This window comes from Nansenia antarctica (genome assembly GCF_963989245.1).
Source record: "Nansenia antarctica genome assembly, chromosome: 6".
NCBI lineage: Eukaryota > Metazoa > Chordata > Actinopteri > Argentiniformes > Microstomatidae > Nansenia > Nansenia antarctica.
In genome coordinates, this window is record NC_137676.1 from 27,043,324 (window position 1) to 27,060,036 (window position 16,713).

Below are 16,713 nucleotides of genomic sequence, written 5' to 3' on the forward strand. Positions count from 1 at the left end.
TTCTAGTAAATGTAACTGATTGCTAATGATACTGTGAAAATGTTTTGAATTTACAAAATCCACCTAGAATTGGAGTTACAGTACATACACCCAGAGCTGAATAATAAACTGGCTTTCAGTCAGTTTTCTGGTGGTCACCCAAGACCCATTTCATATAATATTTCTTTGTGAGGGTTACATATTTCATAGTTAACTATTTTTGTTTGTTGAGTCATTATATTACAGAACGATAAAATAATGTTTTGTTGTTAAAAAACACCTTGTTTGGATGTCAGCATATACTGCAATAGAATCGTACATAAATAAATCAGCATGAACTCAAAGTCAGTCAAAAGGCATTTTCAGGTACCGCTCACTTCACAGAGCCAGGATAGCCTATCTGTTAATAATCTAAATGTTTATAGGTGACAAAGTGGATTTGTGATCTTAATTATGGCTGACGAGCAAATAAACTGTGAGGTGGTTCCTCATTGCTCAACAACACCTGTGTTTGGATGGTCTTGCATCCTCTGTCCTCGCTTTCTACAGGGAGGAACTTTGGATCTTCTCCAAAGCATTTGGGAAAGAATTGAGGAAGGAGGATGCAGGGAATAGAGGACAGACTTATTGGGACCAGACTATACAGATGAGAGAGGCACCTTCAAGTAGATTGTGGTAAGTTTCCCACAGTCCTTCCCCCGTTCCTCCTCTACCAGGGAGAAGAAGATGGAGTGGGAGGGGACCCTGGCGAAGGCCACACGCTTCCCGCCTTTCATCAGCCACAGAAACACATCCGGCAAGGTGCTCTGAGGCTGGAGCGAGGTAGAGAGTGAGTGAGTGAGAGAGAGAGAGAGAGAGAGAGAAAAAGAGACAAACAAATAGAGAGACCCCAATCATCAGTAATCGTAAATCGAGAGAACCCCAACTGTACAGTTCAAACTACTTTGAACAGCTCACCTCTTTCGCCAGAAGGCATAGCCTTTTGAGGATCCTCTTGGTATCGGCAAGTCTGTCCTTTACCGTGCGTCTGGTCATCTTCCTCTTGGCCCTCAGGGCCTGCTTGGCTAGGACCACCTGAGGACAGAGTCACCACCACATACACAGGGTAGGAATAAGCATACACCAGACATACTGACCGAGGCATGAGTTTATGACAAAAAGCAGAAGGACAATATGACAAGAGGCTCTATCTCACAATGTTCTTCTTCGTGAACTCCTTGCGACATTTGTCCAGGTTGTTGAACCTTGCGGCTGTCTTTCTGTCTGAGTTGGCGTTGTACTGCCTTCAGGGCAGGGAGACACATAGTATGGACAGTTGAAGCCTCTTGGTAATCTTATTTAGCTAATGGCCAAATGTAGTTGATTTGATGAATGTTCTGCTTGCTTATTCTAATATTGTAGCGAGCTACTTACTTGCAGCTGGTAACAAACTCCAAAAGCACCTCCACCAAGCGCTCCTTAGCATTGCTCCTCGGTCTCTTCAACAGTTTCTCCACCTCATCAATGCCATACTCCTGCAGAAGAGCAACACACGTCCAGAGTCAGCATTCTACTCTTGCTCATTGGAAAACTGAGAGAGATCAGATCACAAGCCAAGCAGACATTCAGAGTGTCAGAACATAAATGCATGCATGGCATGTTTGAGATCTCTCCACAGATTTTCAATAATATTCAAGTCTGGGGACTGTGATGGCCATTCCAAAACCTTCATCCGACTTTCCTGGAGGTACTTTATGGCTGATTTTGAGGTATGCTTCGGGTCATGGAATACCCAACCTCTCTTCAACTTCAATTTCTGGGCTTCGAACATTAAGTTCTGGCCCTAGGCCCTACACATTTAGTGTTCAGGTTTGCTTTCAATCACTTGGAGATTAATTGTAACAGACATTTAAACCAGGGGTGCCCACATCTTTGCACCCCACTGTACACTGACCACCAGACTGGACGACAGACTGGTGGACGACTGGTTGCCAAGATGAAACCCTGTTGTTACCCTCTTATGGATTAATGCTTATTATGGATTAATCTGTTAGAAGGTAAGATATTAATTTTTATATGATATACTAATTATAGAAATATTATTATCCATATTGTTATTATTAGATTTCACAAAGGCAAACTCACACAAAACACTGATTTCTTACACTGCTTTGTTTCTGAAAAACTGTTGAGAACCTAAAATCTTAATAACATCAACCCACATGGCACTTTTCTTGCACCTGCTTCAGAATCTCCACTAAACTGCCATCTCCACTTCTGATGACCAGGAAGCTGTGCTCTGTACCCTGATGACATCCTGTAGCGCTTATTTCACATTTTATAATTTTAAAAATTAGTTTACTACCTAGCCTACATACTGTAGTTGTCTCCTTTATTCATTACCTTAATGTCATATAAGTCAATTGTATAGAAACAACTCACCAAAATGGACTATTGCACAACTGATTTGATTTTTCTTTTCTAAGCGTGTGTGCAACTTAAAGTGACCAAGTACACCCCCAGATGATGGAGCTGAGCAAAGGAAAACAGGGCCAGGGATCACATTGACTGTTAGACCTGGTTATTTAGCATACATGGCTTTGCATACATAGCTCTTTGCTGAAAATGTTTTATTTATGTAGTGGTTGGAATAAAATTGCAGATCTGTTTGGTTTAGTTTGATGTTGAGTCATAATTAATGTTGATATTGTGGTTGGAACACTGATTAACAAGAACATTTCAAAATGGCACTTCATATCAAAAAGGTTGCCTACCCCTGATCTAGACAGAGGTCTAGAGAGAGGTGTGGCAAAGAGATGTCTAGACAGGAGTGAGGGGGACAGATGTCTAGACAGATGTGAAGGGGACAGATGTCTAGACAGGAGTGAGGGGGACAGATGTCTAGACAGATGTGAGGGGGACAGATGTCTAGACAGGAGTGAGGGGGACAGATGTCTAGACAGATGTGAGCGGGACAGCTGTCTAGACAGGAGTGAGGGGGACAGATGTGAGGGGGACAGATGTCTAGACAGGAGTGAGGGGGACAGATGTGAGGGGGACAGATGTCTACAGGAGTGAGGGGGACAGATGTGAGGGGGACAGATGTCTAGACAGGAGTGAGGGGGACAGATGTGAGGGGGACAACTGTCTAGACAGGAGTGTTAAGGATGCAGTATATACGTCTTAACAGAGGTGTGGGAAACATCTAGAAAGAGGTGAGGGAGACAGAGATCTAATGACCCACCAGCCTGTCGGACATCTTGTGTAGCCAGTTTGAGTTGTGATATCGGAAGCTGTGGTCCTCAATGTAGCTCCACACGTACATACACGGCTTTTCGTTTGGCAGGGAAATACAGCTGAATGACCTGTCGACGGATAAATACAGTAACAAACCGAGAGAGTCATGTGATCTATTTGCAACGTCCTGTACATAAAATGTCCAACGGAGGTGGTTTGAAGTAATCTTGCATTAGCTTACACTCCCTGGACCAATGCTAATTAGCTAAGCCGGCTAAGACAGCTGATCCCAGCCAGTGTAACGAAAGTTATTTTTGATTGTTTATCTTTCAATCACATTAATGGGTTACCTGTCGTACTCGGTGGCCTGTGGTCTGTGTGGGCCAGTGACCGACCTGTCCCGGGCCGCTGGGATTGGGACTTCCTCTCTCTCCAATGTGTCCCCAGAGGACTCCAAAAGAGACTGTCTCTCCTCGCTCAGCTCCTCTCTGCCTCTGCTCTGCTTTGTCTTCACTTCCTCGTCCGCAACCTTTCCATAGTTCCCTGTTTACAAAATCAATATTTGGGTAACACTTCACATGAGTGTTAAAATGTTTAATTTGTGTGCAAATGTTTATACATTTTTACAATTGTTCCTATTAACACAGTACAATCAATTCCTGGTCTTTGGTCTTTCGAATACCCAGCTATCTCTAGTCTGGACATCTAGTCTGAACAGATAGTGATATTACCAATAGACAACTCAAACAGGAAATGGTCTGAACAGATAGTGGGATTACCAATAGACAACTCAAACAGGAAATGGTCTGAACAGATAGTGGGATTACCAATAGACAACTCAAAGGTGACTGGCTTGCTTCCAATAATGGGATCCATCATAGTCACTTCAAAGAGTGAAGCAAACAGCAACATTTCCTCCTTATCTCCTACAAAGTTCTGCAAGACAAAACAAGCAAATGTGTTGGTGCATTAACTGCACCTCGGGAGGGAGCTGAAAGATATTGAAACTGAATATTGATAAGTAACAGATAATATTTGAGTAAAAGTGATTTAGCTAAGGATTGTGGGGGATGTAGGCAGTGCTGACCTCAGGCAGCGGGTGAATGTCCTCTACTTCCACAGTGACGGCCTCAGGCACCACTGAACCTGACTCCTCAGTCTCCTCTACAGAAACACTCTGACCCTGCACCGCTAAACAACAACAACAACAACAACAACAACAACACATCATTCAACAACTAGCAGAACAACTCATCCTATCCTATACGCAATCTGGTTTACACCATTAGTGGTATAAACGTATCATCAATGTATGGCATTATCATTACTGTACAATACAAACCCATTGACATCGCAGCTTGTTAAACAGACGTTTGTTACCTTCCCTGTCCTTCTTCTCTCTGAACTTTTTGCTCTTCTTCTTGAGTCTGCCGAGGACGCCCTTGACACCGGCTGACACCGCGCCGGTCTCGCTGGCGGCGGTCGGGGAAGAGTAGACCTCGACGCTGAGGGACAGCAGCACGCGGCCCCGGTAGAAGATGCCCTGGCTCAGCCCCTGGTTCAGCGCCTGGTGGATGTCCCGCAGGGCAGAGTTCTGAGGGGAGCCATAGAGGTTGACCCAGGACGGGCCAAAGGTGGGGTTGAAGCCTGGAGGGAGGCCAACACCAAAGTAAAAGAGAAATAGACAGATACCAAAGATGGAAAGAGAGGCAGACAGAGATGCTGTAGAGATGTGGCACAGTTCAGACAATGTTCAGCCAGTTTGTGAGATTATTCAGGACGCTGTTTTATGTGGATTGTTTTTTCTGCAGAGGTACGAGATTTAGTCTACCATTTCAGTGGGATTCATTATTTTTTTTTTTTTTGAGTGGGGCAGTCCCACTCATATTTTTCATTTTTATTGACAGTTATAGTGAAGATTTAGACAGGAAGGATGGGTGAGAGAGAGAGGAGGGATGACATGCAGGATATGTCCCCGGCCGGTATCGAACCGGGGACCCTGCGGTTACATGGTCAGCGCTTAACCCGCTACGCCACCTAAGCGCCCCTTCAGTGGGATTCTTAGATATGTTGACTGCACTGTGCCATTGCTGTAGGGGTATACGATCTCATAGTGGACCATGGTATAAGTTCTCATAGTGGACTGTACCATTTCTGTTGGGGTTGGAGATCTGCTGCAGGTCCAGGAAGTGTGTTGCCACGGCCACATCACCGATGTTGGCATCATCCAAGATCTGGACTTTGATTCGCCGAGCAAGGGGAGGGAATTGCTCAATGAAGGAGATCTGCTCGTTCCACTCCGGAACATTAGAGTTGGTCACCACTGATGTCTCGCCCTGACAAAACATTTGATGTCTCATTATACTGTATAAGCTTTCTATTGATACATTCACAGTGGTGTTGATATAGCACCAGTATCAAACCATGAAACATGCCACCCTCTAGGCACTTGTCAGTCCTCAAAGGTAGGTCCCGGAGAAATTCTTGACCACATCGTGAACAGTGAAGGCGGCTGGTCAAACCAGGAACAAGTCGCCAACCAATCGAAATGTTGTGACTTTTATTCAGAGAAATTTAAATAAATTTCAACATTGTCGAAAATCAATGACACACTCGCTAGTCAAGCCAAAACATTGCAATGCAATGGATTGGGTGAGTAATCCCCACTACTTTACATTGTTAGCAAGCTCACAAAAAAAGCTGTGTTAGTTGACTAGCGAGTGTGTCACTGATTTTCAACAACGCTGAAATGGGTTTACATTTTTCAGAAAAAAAAATTCCGAACATTAAATCGGCTGCTGACTTGTTCCCGGTTTCGGCATTACATGCTGTCACATGCAATTCTAAGGTTATCCTCATAACACCTCCACAGTTCCATTACTTCTGCAGTTATTCTTCAGCGCACACCGTTTTGTGTACCTGCTCACTATCTTTCCATGGACAAGAGTTTACATGCATCCCTGTTATATGGGTAGTATTACACATAGAGTTATAGCCCTAGTGAGTTAGAGTATAGAGTTATAGCCCTAGTGAAGGCAGCTGCTATCTTTCCCATTCATTGCATTTGTGAAAGCATGAGGGACGCCATGTAGTCCACTAGGGTGGACTTCCCAGGAGCTGGGAAGGCATCAGCGAATTAGATCATTGGATGGTCTACTTCAATAGGTTTATCTATAGATTGTAAATGGCTTTCAGGGGCATGACCTCATCTGCTGGTGCCAATAAATGACTGATCTGACACACGGGAGCTGTCTTGATACTATGCAAGCGAACACTCCAGCACAGCAGATGGCAGTGAATCATCAACATTGGATTTACAGCCACTCAAAACACACAAGAATGAAGAAAGTTGACTACAAAGGTTTGACTACTAAAGTTATGCTCCTCATATAATCACAGTACTGGATCAGATTAGTGTTTGTTTCTAACTTTGCTATTCCAGGTTTGCAACTTGTGTGTCAACACAAGAGGCTATAAATTTAACGGCATAAAAAACCAGTCTTAGCACAAACACAGCCACTGACAGTGGTACTAGGAGGTGTGTATAGTAGTGCTATTTTCAAGGTAATTTTTTCAGCACAACTGATGGCACTTGACCTGGTCATTGTCATACACACGTGCAGATTAAGTCATTTCCTCTGTTATCGCTGACACATATTGCCCATACGCTTGTGTATGGTGGCTGAAATGGTGGCTGAAAATAGAGCCGCATGTCAACATGGTACGAGTGGGCAGCACAGTATGTTGTTCTCTTGGGACTGGGGAATGGGAGACCACTAAAACAATTTTTCTGGACCTTACTAATAGCCAACAGTATTTGTTATTTCATTAATTAATTATTGATTGGTGGGTTCTATTTTTTTAAAAGAAACAAAAACGATGGCCCTCAAGATCAAGCACCTTTCCCTGTTATTACAGTGGAGTGAATTGAATTGCTTTTCTACTCCCTTACCCAGTCTTCCAGCATGGAAGGGAATGTGTTAAAAGGGACTGTACAGGGTTGTGTCCTGATCTGATCTGAAAGAGCTGATAAGGAAGGCACAATGACACACTCCAATTGTCTGGAAATAGGGGAGTTTTCCATTAGCTCATTGAGAATGGTGGTGCACAGTACAGGAGCCACAACCCAGTAAACAAATAGTAGGTGTATTATTGTATGAGTGGGTGTTGTTGGGACAAGGAAACACCTAGACAGGGAAAATGTTCCACACTCCCCCCCTGCTCTATTTTTCTCTTTCTTTCTTTCTCTCTCTCTCTCTCTCTCTCTCTCTCTCTCTCTCTCTCTCTCTCTCTCTCTCTCTCTCTCTCTCTCTCTCTCTCTCTCTCTCTCTCTCTCTCTCTCTCTCTCTCTCTCTCTCTCTCTCTCTCTCTCTCTCTCTCTCTCTCTCTCTCTCTCTCTCTCTCTCTCTCTCTCTCTCTCTCTCTCTCTCTCTCTCTCTCTCTCTCTCTCTCTCTGTTTGCTCAGGTGCCCATGATTTGGACCTGACGATGGTGTCCCTGCTATACAGGAACCCTCTGGAGAGTAGGGGAGACTCCTTCCACCCGCATGTTATTTTGTTAGCCGCATGCTATGTGTTATTTTCCTCTTTCTTTTGGGGAGGGATGTCTGGTAGTCCAGTTTTCGGTTTTGTTTGATAGGTTTGTTTTTTCCCATCTGTTTTGGTTTGTTTATTTAGGGAGAAGCCTTAGGTCTCACAGCCAAATGCGTGGTTGGCCCACGACTTCTCCTTGTTTTGTTTCTTTTGGCTGGACCTCCCTGCTCTTATCGTTTCATATTTTGTAAGTAGTTTCTGTATCTTGTTTAATAAATGACTTGTTCTTGTTTAAACTCGGTTTGGTGTTCTTTGTATGTTGCTTTATATATTTTGTGTCATCATTTGGACCTAATAATTTTAGTTTCTCTGTTTCCAAAGATCGTTTCGCGTTGACACGAACTTGCAGCGCAAGATTGGTCAGTCTGTAGTTTTGCTTTCCCTACATTGATGTAGCAAGTCATTTATCGGCAGATGATAGTTGTTTTCATGTAGGTCTATGGCTTTCCGTTCAGCAGGCAAAAACTACCTGAGAATTGTTTTGTGATAGTGGCCATTCTAAAGTTGAGTTGTCAAGGGAAATGCGCGACAATGTATTGGCCGAGTTCTAGTAAACAGTTTAATGTATAATTACACGTAGCATCACTCAAAGGCTATAAGGTTGCTTTTAGAAAGACATGACAATGGGGGAATGAATATCAAACATGTTGCGTAGTGTTTTTATTACACTTCCAGGTAGCATGTGTTTTTGAAGTAATTATGCGGGTGGTCAGATTAGCTTGCAAGGCCGGTGCTAGCTATGGGCAGGGGTGGGCTCACCCCACCCACAAATGCATCTTGCCACCCGATCCAAATTTAAGACTTTTTCTTTTTTATAAGTTGTGCAAAAAAAGAGGCATTCCCCTAGCCTCTCTTCTGGAGCACTACAGGACATCAGCTAGCTAACCTCAGGAGTGGGGAGAAGAAGCTGAACACACAGAAACATCCTGTCAAGAACATGACTGAAACATGAGGCTAGAATGCCTTTAGATTAAAATCTGAGTGATATTTTCAGCAAAAAAAATTCAAAGACATGTTGTGGGGACCCCAGAGACCTATATTAAATACAGTAGTTGAAAAAGAGTATAATATGTGACCTTTAAGAATGGCTTGTGGGAAGGGTACATAGCAGCATCTGCGCAGCTAGCATTTTTAGCAGCGTTACTGAAAACTGTAAGGAACAGCTAATACGCTACATGCTGTAAGGAACAGCTAATATCAATGTTCTTGTCCTGTTGCGTCTGCCGTAGCTGCTTTTCCAGGTTCAGAGCACCGCTGGTGTCCGCGTTGCGACTGCTGCTTCTGTTTCCCTGTCCTGTCCTTTTGTGTCCTGTCTTAAAGTGTCTATAGTTTCTTGTTTTCAACGTTTACCTTGTTTTGTGTGCTCGCCTTCCCCCAAAAGTCTCCGTAATATTATTTTTTCTCTCACTATTTCTATTTCTATTGTTACTTTATTTTATTTTTTACTGATCTCCGCTGCTTTCCCCCCCCCCGCCACCTCCCGCCTCTCACTGCTTCCACTACCGGACTACAGTATTCACCGCCACCATAACCCCATCACTGGATTACTAACTCCCACTGGACTCACACTTCTCTACACCATCGTTCCTGTCCCCCGGCTCTGTGTGTTGCTGACCGACCCGCTGCGAGCCGCTCTCAGACAACGCTAGCCTGGCCGTGCTGTGCTACTACCTTCTTCTTCTTCGTCTTCGTCGTATGGGTTGTTGTTTTCCTCTCCACTCCACCAGGCTCGGGGCCGAGGGGCTACCCTTTTACCACCCCGAGACCTGGTTGAGGGGCTCACCCGGGCTATATTTCTGGACACCCCTCCAGAAGCCATGTCATCGTCTTGTCATCTCATACCGACAGACCATGCATCCCGTTGGGTGGGTGGTACACCGGGCAGTCCAGGATAACATGGTCTGCGGTTTGGTGCTCTGCGCCACACTCGCACAACGCATTTGGGGTCATCTGTGCATTGATGAGCGGAAACGCCCAACGCCGGTCCGTAGACGATTGAGCCTCACCCAGGATAGCCTTGGTAGGTCCATCCCGAGGGGCTCAGGGCCGGCGACTGGGATGTGGTCACGGAGTTTGGAGGTGTTTGCCTCCCACTCCGTGCGCCACATATGATCCGCCCATCCTGCCTGAGATCCTGTGTGGCAGGAACAAATGGGTGTCTCGACGGGAGGGCTCCGCTGTTATAGTGAGCCTATCATGAAGCAGATGGTTATTAAGCTCCACGGCCCGGCAGGCGAGATGTGCTGTGGCTCCCATGCGGCGGAGGCCTGCGGACTGGATGCCTGCGGGCTGGATGCCTGCTAGAATGGGAAGGTTGTCCACGGGGGTAGGACGCAGGCATCCTGTCACAATGCGCAAGGCTTTGTTTATAGGCGAGTCGATGAGGCACCATACTGACACCATACTGTGGCGCAGTATTCACTGGTTGAATAAACATGGGCTAGGGCTGCCGTGCGCAAGGTCCTTGCGCCGGCGCCCCAGCCCGAGCCAACCAGTCGCCTCATCAACGCCACACGAGCTGTTAGCTTCTTACGCAGTGACTCAAGGTGCCGGCCTCGTACCAACGACCCAATCACAGCCCTGTTGATATTCAGTATAACACACTCCCTCTCGTGTGATATTGCTTAAATGAAGTGAATCATCATTATCAAAAAATCCGATGCTGCCCGTAGGCCTAGCCTACCTGTTGGCCTGCGAAGGTGACCTGGACGTAGGGGTCGATGAAGATCTTCTTGTCCCCCATCATCTTGGAGAAGCTGCCCAGGAAACCAGCGTTCATGCTGGGCAGGCCATCCGCCTTGTACACCTTCACCAAGAACCGTGCCCACGGCCGCTCGGTCGCCATTCCCCTAGGCAGCAGCAGGTTCCTACGCAGAGAGACAGAAGATCCAGAAGTACTGTCCAGTCAGGGTGGAAGGAAGCATGGTCATCATATACAGTACATTCATACCTAGGCATTCTGGGATTCAAACAATAACAAAGAGGTCTCCTCTCGCCACCTTTTCTGGTCAGACAGCTGAGGGACAGGCCTGGAGCTATGGATGGGCTGCCCATCCATGGGATGATAGATTGATGAACATTCTAGTTTTAACCTTGTTTTAAAGCGATACAGAGTTCGTGTTTAGAAACAATGCAGTAGAACAATATTATATGTCAGGTTCTTTCGTGCTCAGTTGTAGTGTTCCCTAGAACATTCAAATCTACATGTGTGTAGTCACATGGTAGTAACATCCTAGGTGGTCTAATAGAGATAGACGTTGATGTAGCAATGTTGTAACTGTATGGATGGTGGCTTCATAACATCACTGACTTGTCGATGTCGTCGTTCTGGCTGCCCAGAGGAGGCAGACTGGGCATGCCCACAGAGTCTCCTTTCATCACCACACTCAGGGTGCACTTGACGAAACCCTTCACCCCTTTTCTGGTGTCGCTGGGATCGGTTAGAGGGGCCCACTTCTGGTAGAATCTGTGATCTACAGAGATAAAGGAGGAGGAGAGGGAGGGAGAGAGAGAGAGAGCGAGAGAGAGAGAGAACAAAATATCCTCTTTTATGGGTAATGTGATACCACCCCATGTAATCTTTTTAGATACAGATACAATAATACAATTGCATAATTATATTTGTTTACTTGTTTCAATTGATATTAGGCTACTTAATTCCATGAAATGACCTTGTTGAAAGGATAGAGTCACCTCTCTTCATGGTCTCATCAAAAGACCACAAGTTGATCCTTTGATAATATCATACCATACCCTGTTACCATGTTTACCTGGCTCACTATAGACAGTGATGATTAGATTAGATTAGATTAGATTCAACTTTATTGCCATTGCAGACAACGAAATGCAGTTTAGTATCTAACCAGAAATGCAAATTGTGATATAAAACATAATAGTGATAGTGATAATAGGTACAGTATGGCAAGCATGGTAGTTAGCGCTATATACAGGAGAGGATAGTAGTAAACTATGTACAGTTAAGGTAGCTATGTACAGTATGGTTTATACAGCTCCATTGTCCTGTCTGCCTAGAAAAGCCTCCGTTCTGTTAGCATAGCAACGCTATCCGGTACACTGGTATTAAGCCATCATATTTCAGAGAAAATCATAATGTTGCAATCCATAATCCTTGTCTGTGAGGTCATTTGAGTTTGAGTTCATCCATTTTGTTCACTAGTGAGCAGACATTGGCTATCAAGTCCTGTTTATATGTTTTGCCCGACAAAGCCAAAGCTGTTGTCATCTACTGTTTACCTGGCTGGCTGTAGACAGTGCTGATGTCAATCTTGAAGGTGCCAATACGCTTCATTAGCAATCCCAGTGTCTTTTTGTGAACGACCTGGCAGGTGAGGTAAAAGCCCATCACATTAAGTAAACAAATGATACCACTTCAGGTCAAAAGCCTCCTTTTGCATTCATGTTGTAATTTCTTGAATACTCTTTTCATTATCAAAACTCTAAAGTCCACAACAAACAATTCTGGCATCTTACTGTTATTTCAATAACTGAATCAAACAGAACATCTTGTGTCTCCTGGAATTCAAACATGAAGTTCTGAAAGAAAGAGAAGAACAGGATGTGGAGGTGGGGTGAGCTGATACACTGACAACACAACCATTGTTATATAATCAGATATATTTACTTATTCAGATCCCACTGCATATAATTTGATTCTATTCCTGAGAGTCAATGTATAGCTTACCATACATGTCTGTATGACACTATGGGCCCTATTATACACTTCTTAACTTGCCGTCTTAAGTCTTAATTAAGACGCACCGCCAGGTTAAGACCTACCGCCACCCTTATTATGCGCTTCATACGCGCTACTGCTATTATGCAGGTGTCGATAGGCGCCCACACATAAGACGTAAGTCTCCCGTGCATATATTACTCATTGTGGGAGTGTTCATATATAATTAAGTGCACTAGGCGGCGGCGCCCCTGCTATTATGCGATCTGACTTTGCTCCTAGCGCTAAGAAGTGGTTTGAAAAGTTCTTAAGTTTAGACTTCATGCACGTTTTGAAACACAAGCGCGCCTCCGCGGTTTGCGCATGCATGTGGGCACACATGAACACGCACGTGGCTCCACGGCAAGACGTCAATTACGGTCACAGTATAAATGCCACCACTGGCAAATGTTAAGCCAGAGAGAGAGAACAATGGAATATATCCTAGGAAGGAATTATGATAGACGAAGATGGCGCGCCGAGCGCATATACCGGCAACGACTTTGTTTCCTCGGGCTGACAGGTAGGCCAAATCTCAAATCAATCCTGGATTCGTGATCTAAGCATTTTAGCGCTTTCAATTGGTGATCCAACTGTTAATAATGCTATAATATATTGCAATTACAATTATATTATAGCCTATTATTAAAATATGTATAATATAGCCTATATATACATTATTGTATTCTGTTTACAGAGCAGCAATGCTTGTATGAGCTGCGCTTCACCCGTCAGGCAGTAACTGACATACATATATACGCCTGTTTCACCACCTCGGCTCGGGGAGGATTTCGCGCCGTTCCAAAGATTGCGAACTGACGAGCCTTGACCTCATGCACGAGCTTGTTACTTTCTTCTGCAGAGAAGCGCGCTGACCTCCTTCTTAGGACTTCCATAATAGCATAGCGCTAAAGACTCAACGCAGCCGGTTCTTAAAGGGAATGGCACCTGGCACGCTGATTGGGTTGATTGAGAAGACGCCCAAAACACACCCATGACTAATTTCTTTGCTTAGCGCCGTGTTTTAGGCGCCCACTACCGCACGCATTATAGCAAAGTGGCCTTGACCACGCCTCCACGTCTTAAGTTTAGATCTACCGCCTCGTCTTATTGCTTAAGACTTATGAAGTGCATAATAGGGCCCTATAGGTTCTATTCTATTCTATTCTCCAACCTCATTGTAGAAAGGACAGTTGGTGGACTTCTGAGTTGCCGTGTGTTTCTTCTCCTCTCCCACTCTGATGTACACAGCTGGGTTAATGTTTACTCCTGTCAGTTTCTGAGCCTCAACCACGTTCACATTCACCTGAACACAAAGCAACAAGGTCACATTCACCTGAACACAAAGCAACACGGTCACATTCACCTGAACACACCTGAACACAAAGCAACATGGTCACATTCACCTGAACACACCTGAACACAAAGCAACATGGTCACATTCACCTGAACACACCTGAACACAAAGCAACACGGTCACATTCACCTGAACACACCTGAACACAAAGCAACACGGTCACATTCACCTGAACACACCTGAACACAAAGCAACACGGTCACATTCACCTGAACACACCTGAACACAAAGCAACACGGTCACATTCACCTGAACACAAAGCAACATGGTCACATTCACCTGAACACACCTGAACACAATGCAACATGGTCACATTCACCTGAACACACCTGAACACAAAGCAACACGGTCACATTCACCTGAACACACCTGAACATAGAACAACACTGTCCCATTCCAGACACTGAGCAAAGGGCCTTAAACCACTTTTTGAATCAACCAGATAATAATGAAATCTTAAATCCAGACTGATTAACAAATGACCCTACACACAGAGGTGACTCAAAATGGACCTAATCAATTCTGATTATTTCACTTTTTATGACTGTCCCAAGTGTTGAATCTCACCCACCTCAGCTCTGTGCTTTAATCTCTAATTGTACAGCTTTCAGTGTCAGTATTCTACATGTATCACTCACCTGAAAGGTCTGCACTCTGGGGGTGGCGGCAAGTACACGCTTGGAAAGGGCTCTACAACGGCTTCAACACAAACAACATCTAACTGTTAACATGTCCGGCTTCTGGCACACAGTGTGACCTGAAAACATTTCTACTTCAGGAAGAATGATGAGAAAGATCAATGGTAGACAGTGAAGGCTAAGGCCCAATCCCATTTCCCTTTTTTACCCCTGCCCCTCGTTTCGGAGTGCCACTCGCTTTTCGGCTTGCCCCTCAGAAGAGAGTCACAAGGGGTAGTGGTTGAAAATCTTCCCCTATGAAATGGAATAACCCTTCAATACCCTGATACTTCATCAGTAGTATCATAGAAAAGTATCAACGCTCGCGATTCGTTCACAACTTAAGTTTCACGCTATCAATCGATCAAACAAGTCATCAAATAAAAAACAACAATGCTTCATTGTCAGGCCAGTTCATGACAAAATAGCGGTGCTCTGTAGGCTAGCAACCTGTGCTCATACTCTGCCAACTTCATGACTGACCTTTAGTTAAATTTCAGGAGTCCTATGCCATCAAAGGGGGGAAATGCGACATGGAAATATGTCAAAATGTGGGACTGTCATGCACAAATCAGCCGTAACATATGTAACGTTAGATGGTTAACATTAGACACACAGCTACTAGTTGCTAGACACATAGGCATAATAGCAATGTTTTTTGTTATGCTTGTTATAAAGAAAAGGTCTATAATACATTGAAATGACATTAAACTAAGATAATACGATGGTTATCATATTTTTTTTCATCTTTATTAAATAATTACATTTGTGGTTTTCCCTTCCTGCTTATTCCTGTTTTCACTATCATGCCTATGATTCGCAAGGCATTCTGGGATTTCATAAAACAGAGTGTTGTGGCTCTGGAGTCTGGTCCTTAAAAACCTCTGTTTGGAGGGCTATGCAGCCCTACCCCTCCAAACAAGAACCCCGAAAACAAGAATTGAGACACCCCTAGCGTACATGTGAACGCGCAAAATGGAAGGGTAGGGCTAAAATGGAGGGCCGAGGGGTGAAATGGTATTGGGCCCTTTTGACAAAAACATAATGGATATTGTAGTGGATGTTTTATTCGCTTGATTTTGTTTTTCTCTTCAGAGAAAAAACACACAAAATAACTCACCTAAAGATTGGAGTGAAAGTTATGTTGGGAGACTCGATGTCTGTGAGGTCATAATCATCATCGTCATCAGCGTCTTCCTCATCCTCCTCATCACCCGTGTTGATCAGACCACGCCCTAATGTCCTGGCCTTGCGGTCAAGGAGGTCAGAGCTTAAGTTCTGCTTGGAGCTGGAGGGGTCAGAGAGAGAATTTGTCTTGAAGTTGGGAAGTTTCTTGATGGAGGGATCATTGTGAGAAGAAGATCTGGGAACTTTCCAGACTTTCCAAGAGTGTACTAAATGGTATTTCTTACACCTGTTCTCAATTATATTGCTCAATCAAATAGTGGACTTGATACCAGCTCATCTTTTGGAAAAGTTCTGAAGTCTTGTTTCAATACTTTAGTGTGAAGCTTCAAAGTTTGATAGATTTTCCCCCTGGCACACCACTAAAGGTCTAATAAAGTTATATTTTATATATAATTTATATACAGTTAATGTCAGAATTCTACATACACATGTAGTGCGCCGAATACATTTAAACTAAGTTTTTCGCAATTCCTGACATTTAATCATATTAAACATTTCCTGTCTTAAGCTGCGTGCACACAAGGCCATTGCGTTGCACCGGAAGTCATTCATCTCAATGGGGCCGTTGCGTTGATCAGTTGAATTGCTCTGCATTGCGTTTCTTGACCGTCGGGGTGCGGCATTCAGTCCAAAAATGTCAGCTTTTTGCGTTGCGTTGGATCCGTTAAAACAACCGGAAGTAAACCGGAAGTAGTTTCTTGCCTCAGCTCTCGCCTCAGATTTTGAATCCTCAATTTTGGCCGCCATTGGCTAAAATCTGTAATTTGGCTCTACAAGTGTTAATGTCATTTTATGAAGTTTTTATATGTTTTCAGGCGAGAAAGTAACCATATATATTCACAAAATGTGTCCAGTTTATCAAAATAACCCGTTTATATATCTAATCTGACGTTTTTTTCCCCACTTCTGTGGGAAACTTCGCTAGCAACACGAGTAGAGCTTTGCATCTGCATCGCACGTTGAAGTACGTCA

At 44.2% G+C, this 16,713-nt stretch overlaps 1 protein-coding gene across 1 annotated transcript in view; it reads right to left on the reverse strand.

The window, feature by feature from the left end:
- fer1l4 (fer-1 like family member 4) overlaps positions 1-16,713 on the reverse strand; it is a gene marked incomplete at both ends in the record, with an annotated part of 122,058 nt that overhangs the window by 68,605 nt on the left and 36,740 nt on the right. Inside the window, 17 exons of the mRNA XM_080535374.1 lie at positions 639-791; positions 937-1,053; positions 1,175-1,262; positions 1,393-1,493; positions 3,203-3,323; positions 3,546-3,738; positions 4,023-4,131; positions 4,283-4,386; positions 4,576-4,842; positions 5,345-5,531; positions 10,471-10,654; positions 11,098-11,260; positions 12,042-12,126; positions 12,279-12,341; positions 13,694-13,825; positions 14,515-14,575; positions 15,674-15,841. Coding sequence (XP_080391500.1) covers positions 639-791; positions 937-1,053; positions 1,175-1,262; positions 1,393-1,493; positions 3,203-3,323; positions 3,546-3,738; positions 4,023-4,131; positions 4,283-4,386; positions 4,576-4,842; positions 5,345-5,531; positions 10,471-10,654; positions 11,098-11,260; positions 12,042-12,126; positions 12,279-12,341; positions 13,694-13,825; positions 14,515-14,575; positions 15,674-15,841 — 2,296 coding nt within the window. The remainder of the gene's footprint in view (positions 1-638; positions 792-936; positions 1,054-1,174; positions 1,263-1,392; positions 1,494-3,202; positions 3,324-3,545; positions 3,739-4,022; positions 4,132-4,282; positions 4,387-4,575; positions 4,843-5,344; positions 5,532-10,470; positions 10,655-11,097; positions 11,261-12,041; positions 12,127-12,278; positions 12,342-13,693; positions 13,826-14,514; positions 14,576-15,673; positions 15,842-16,713) is intronic.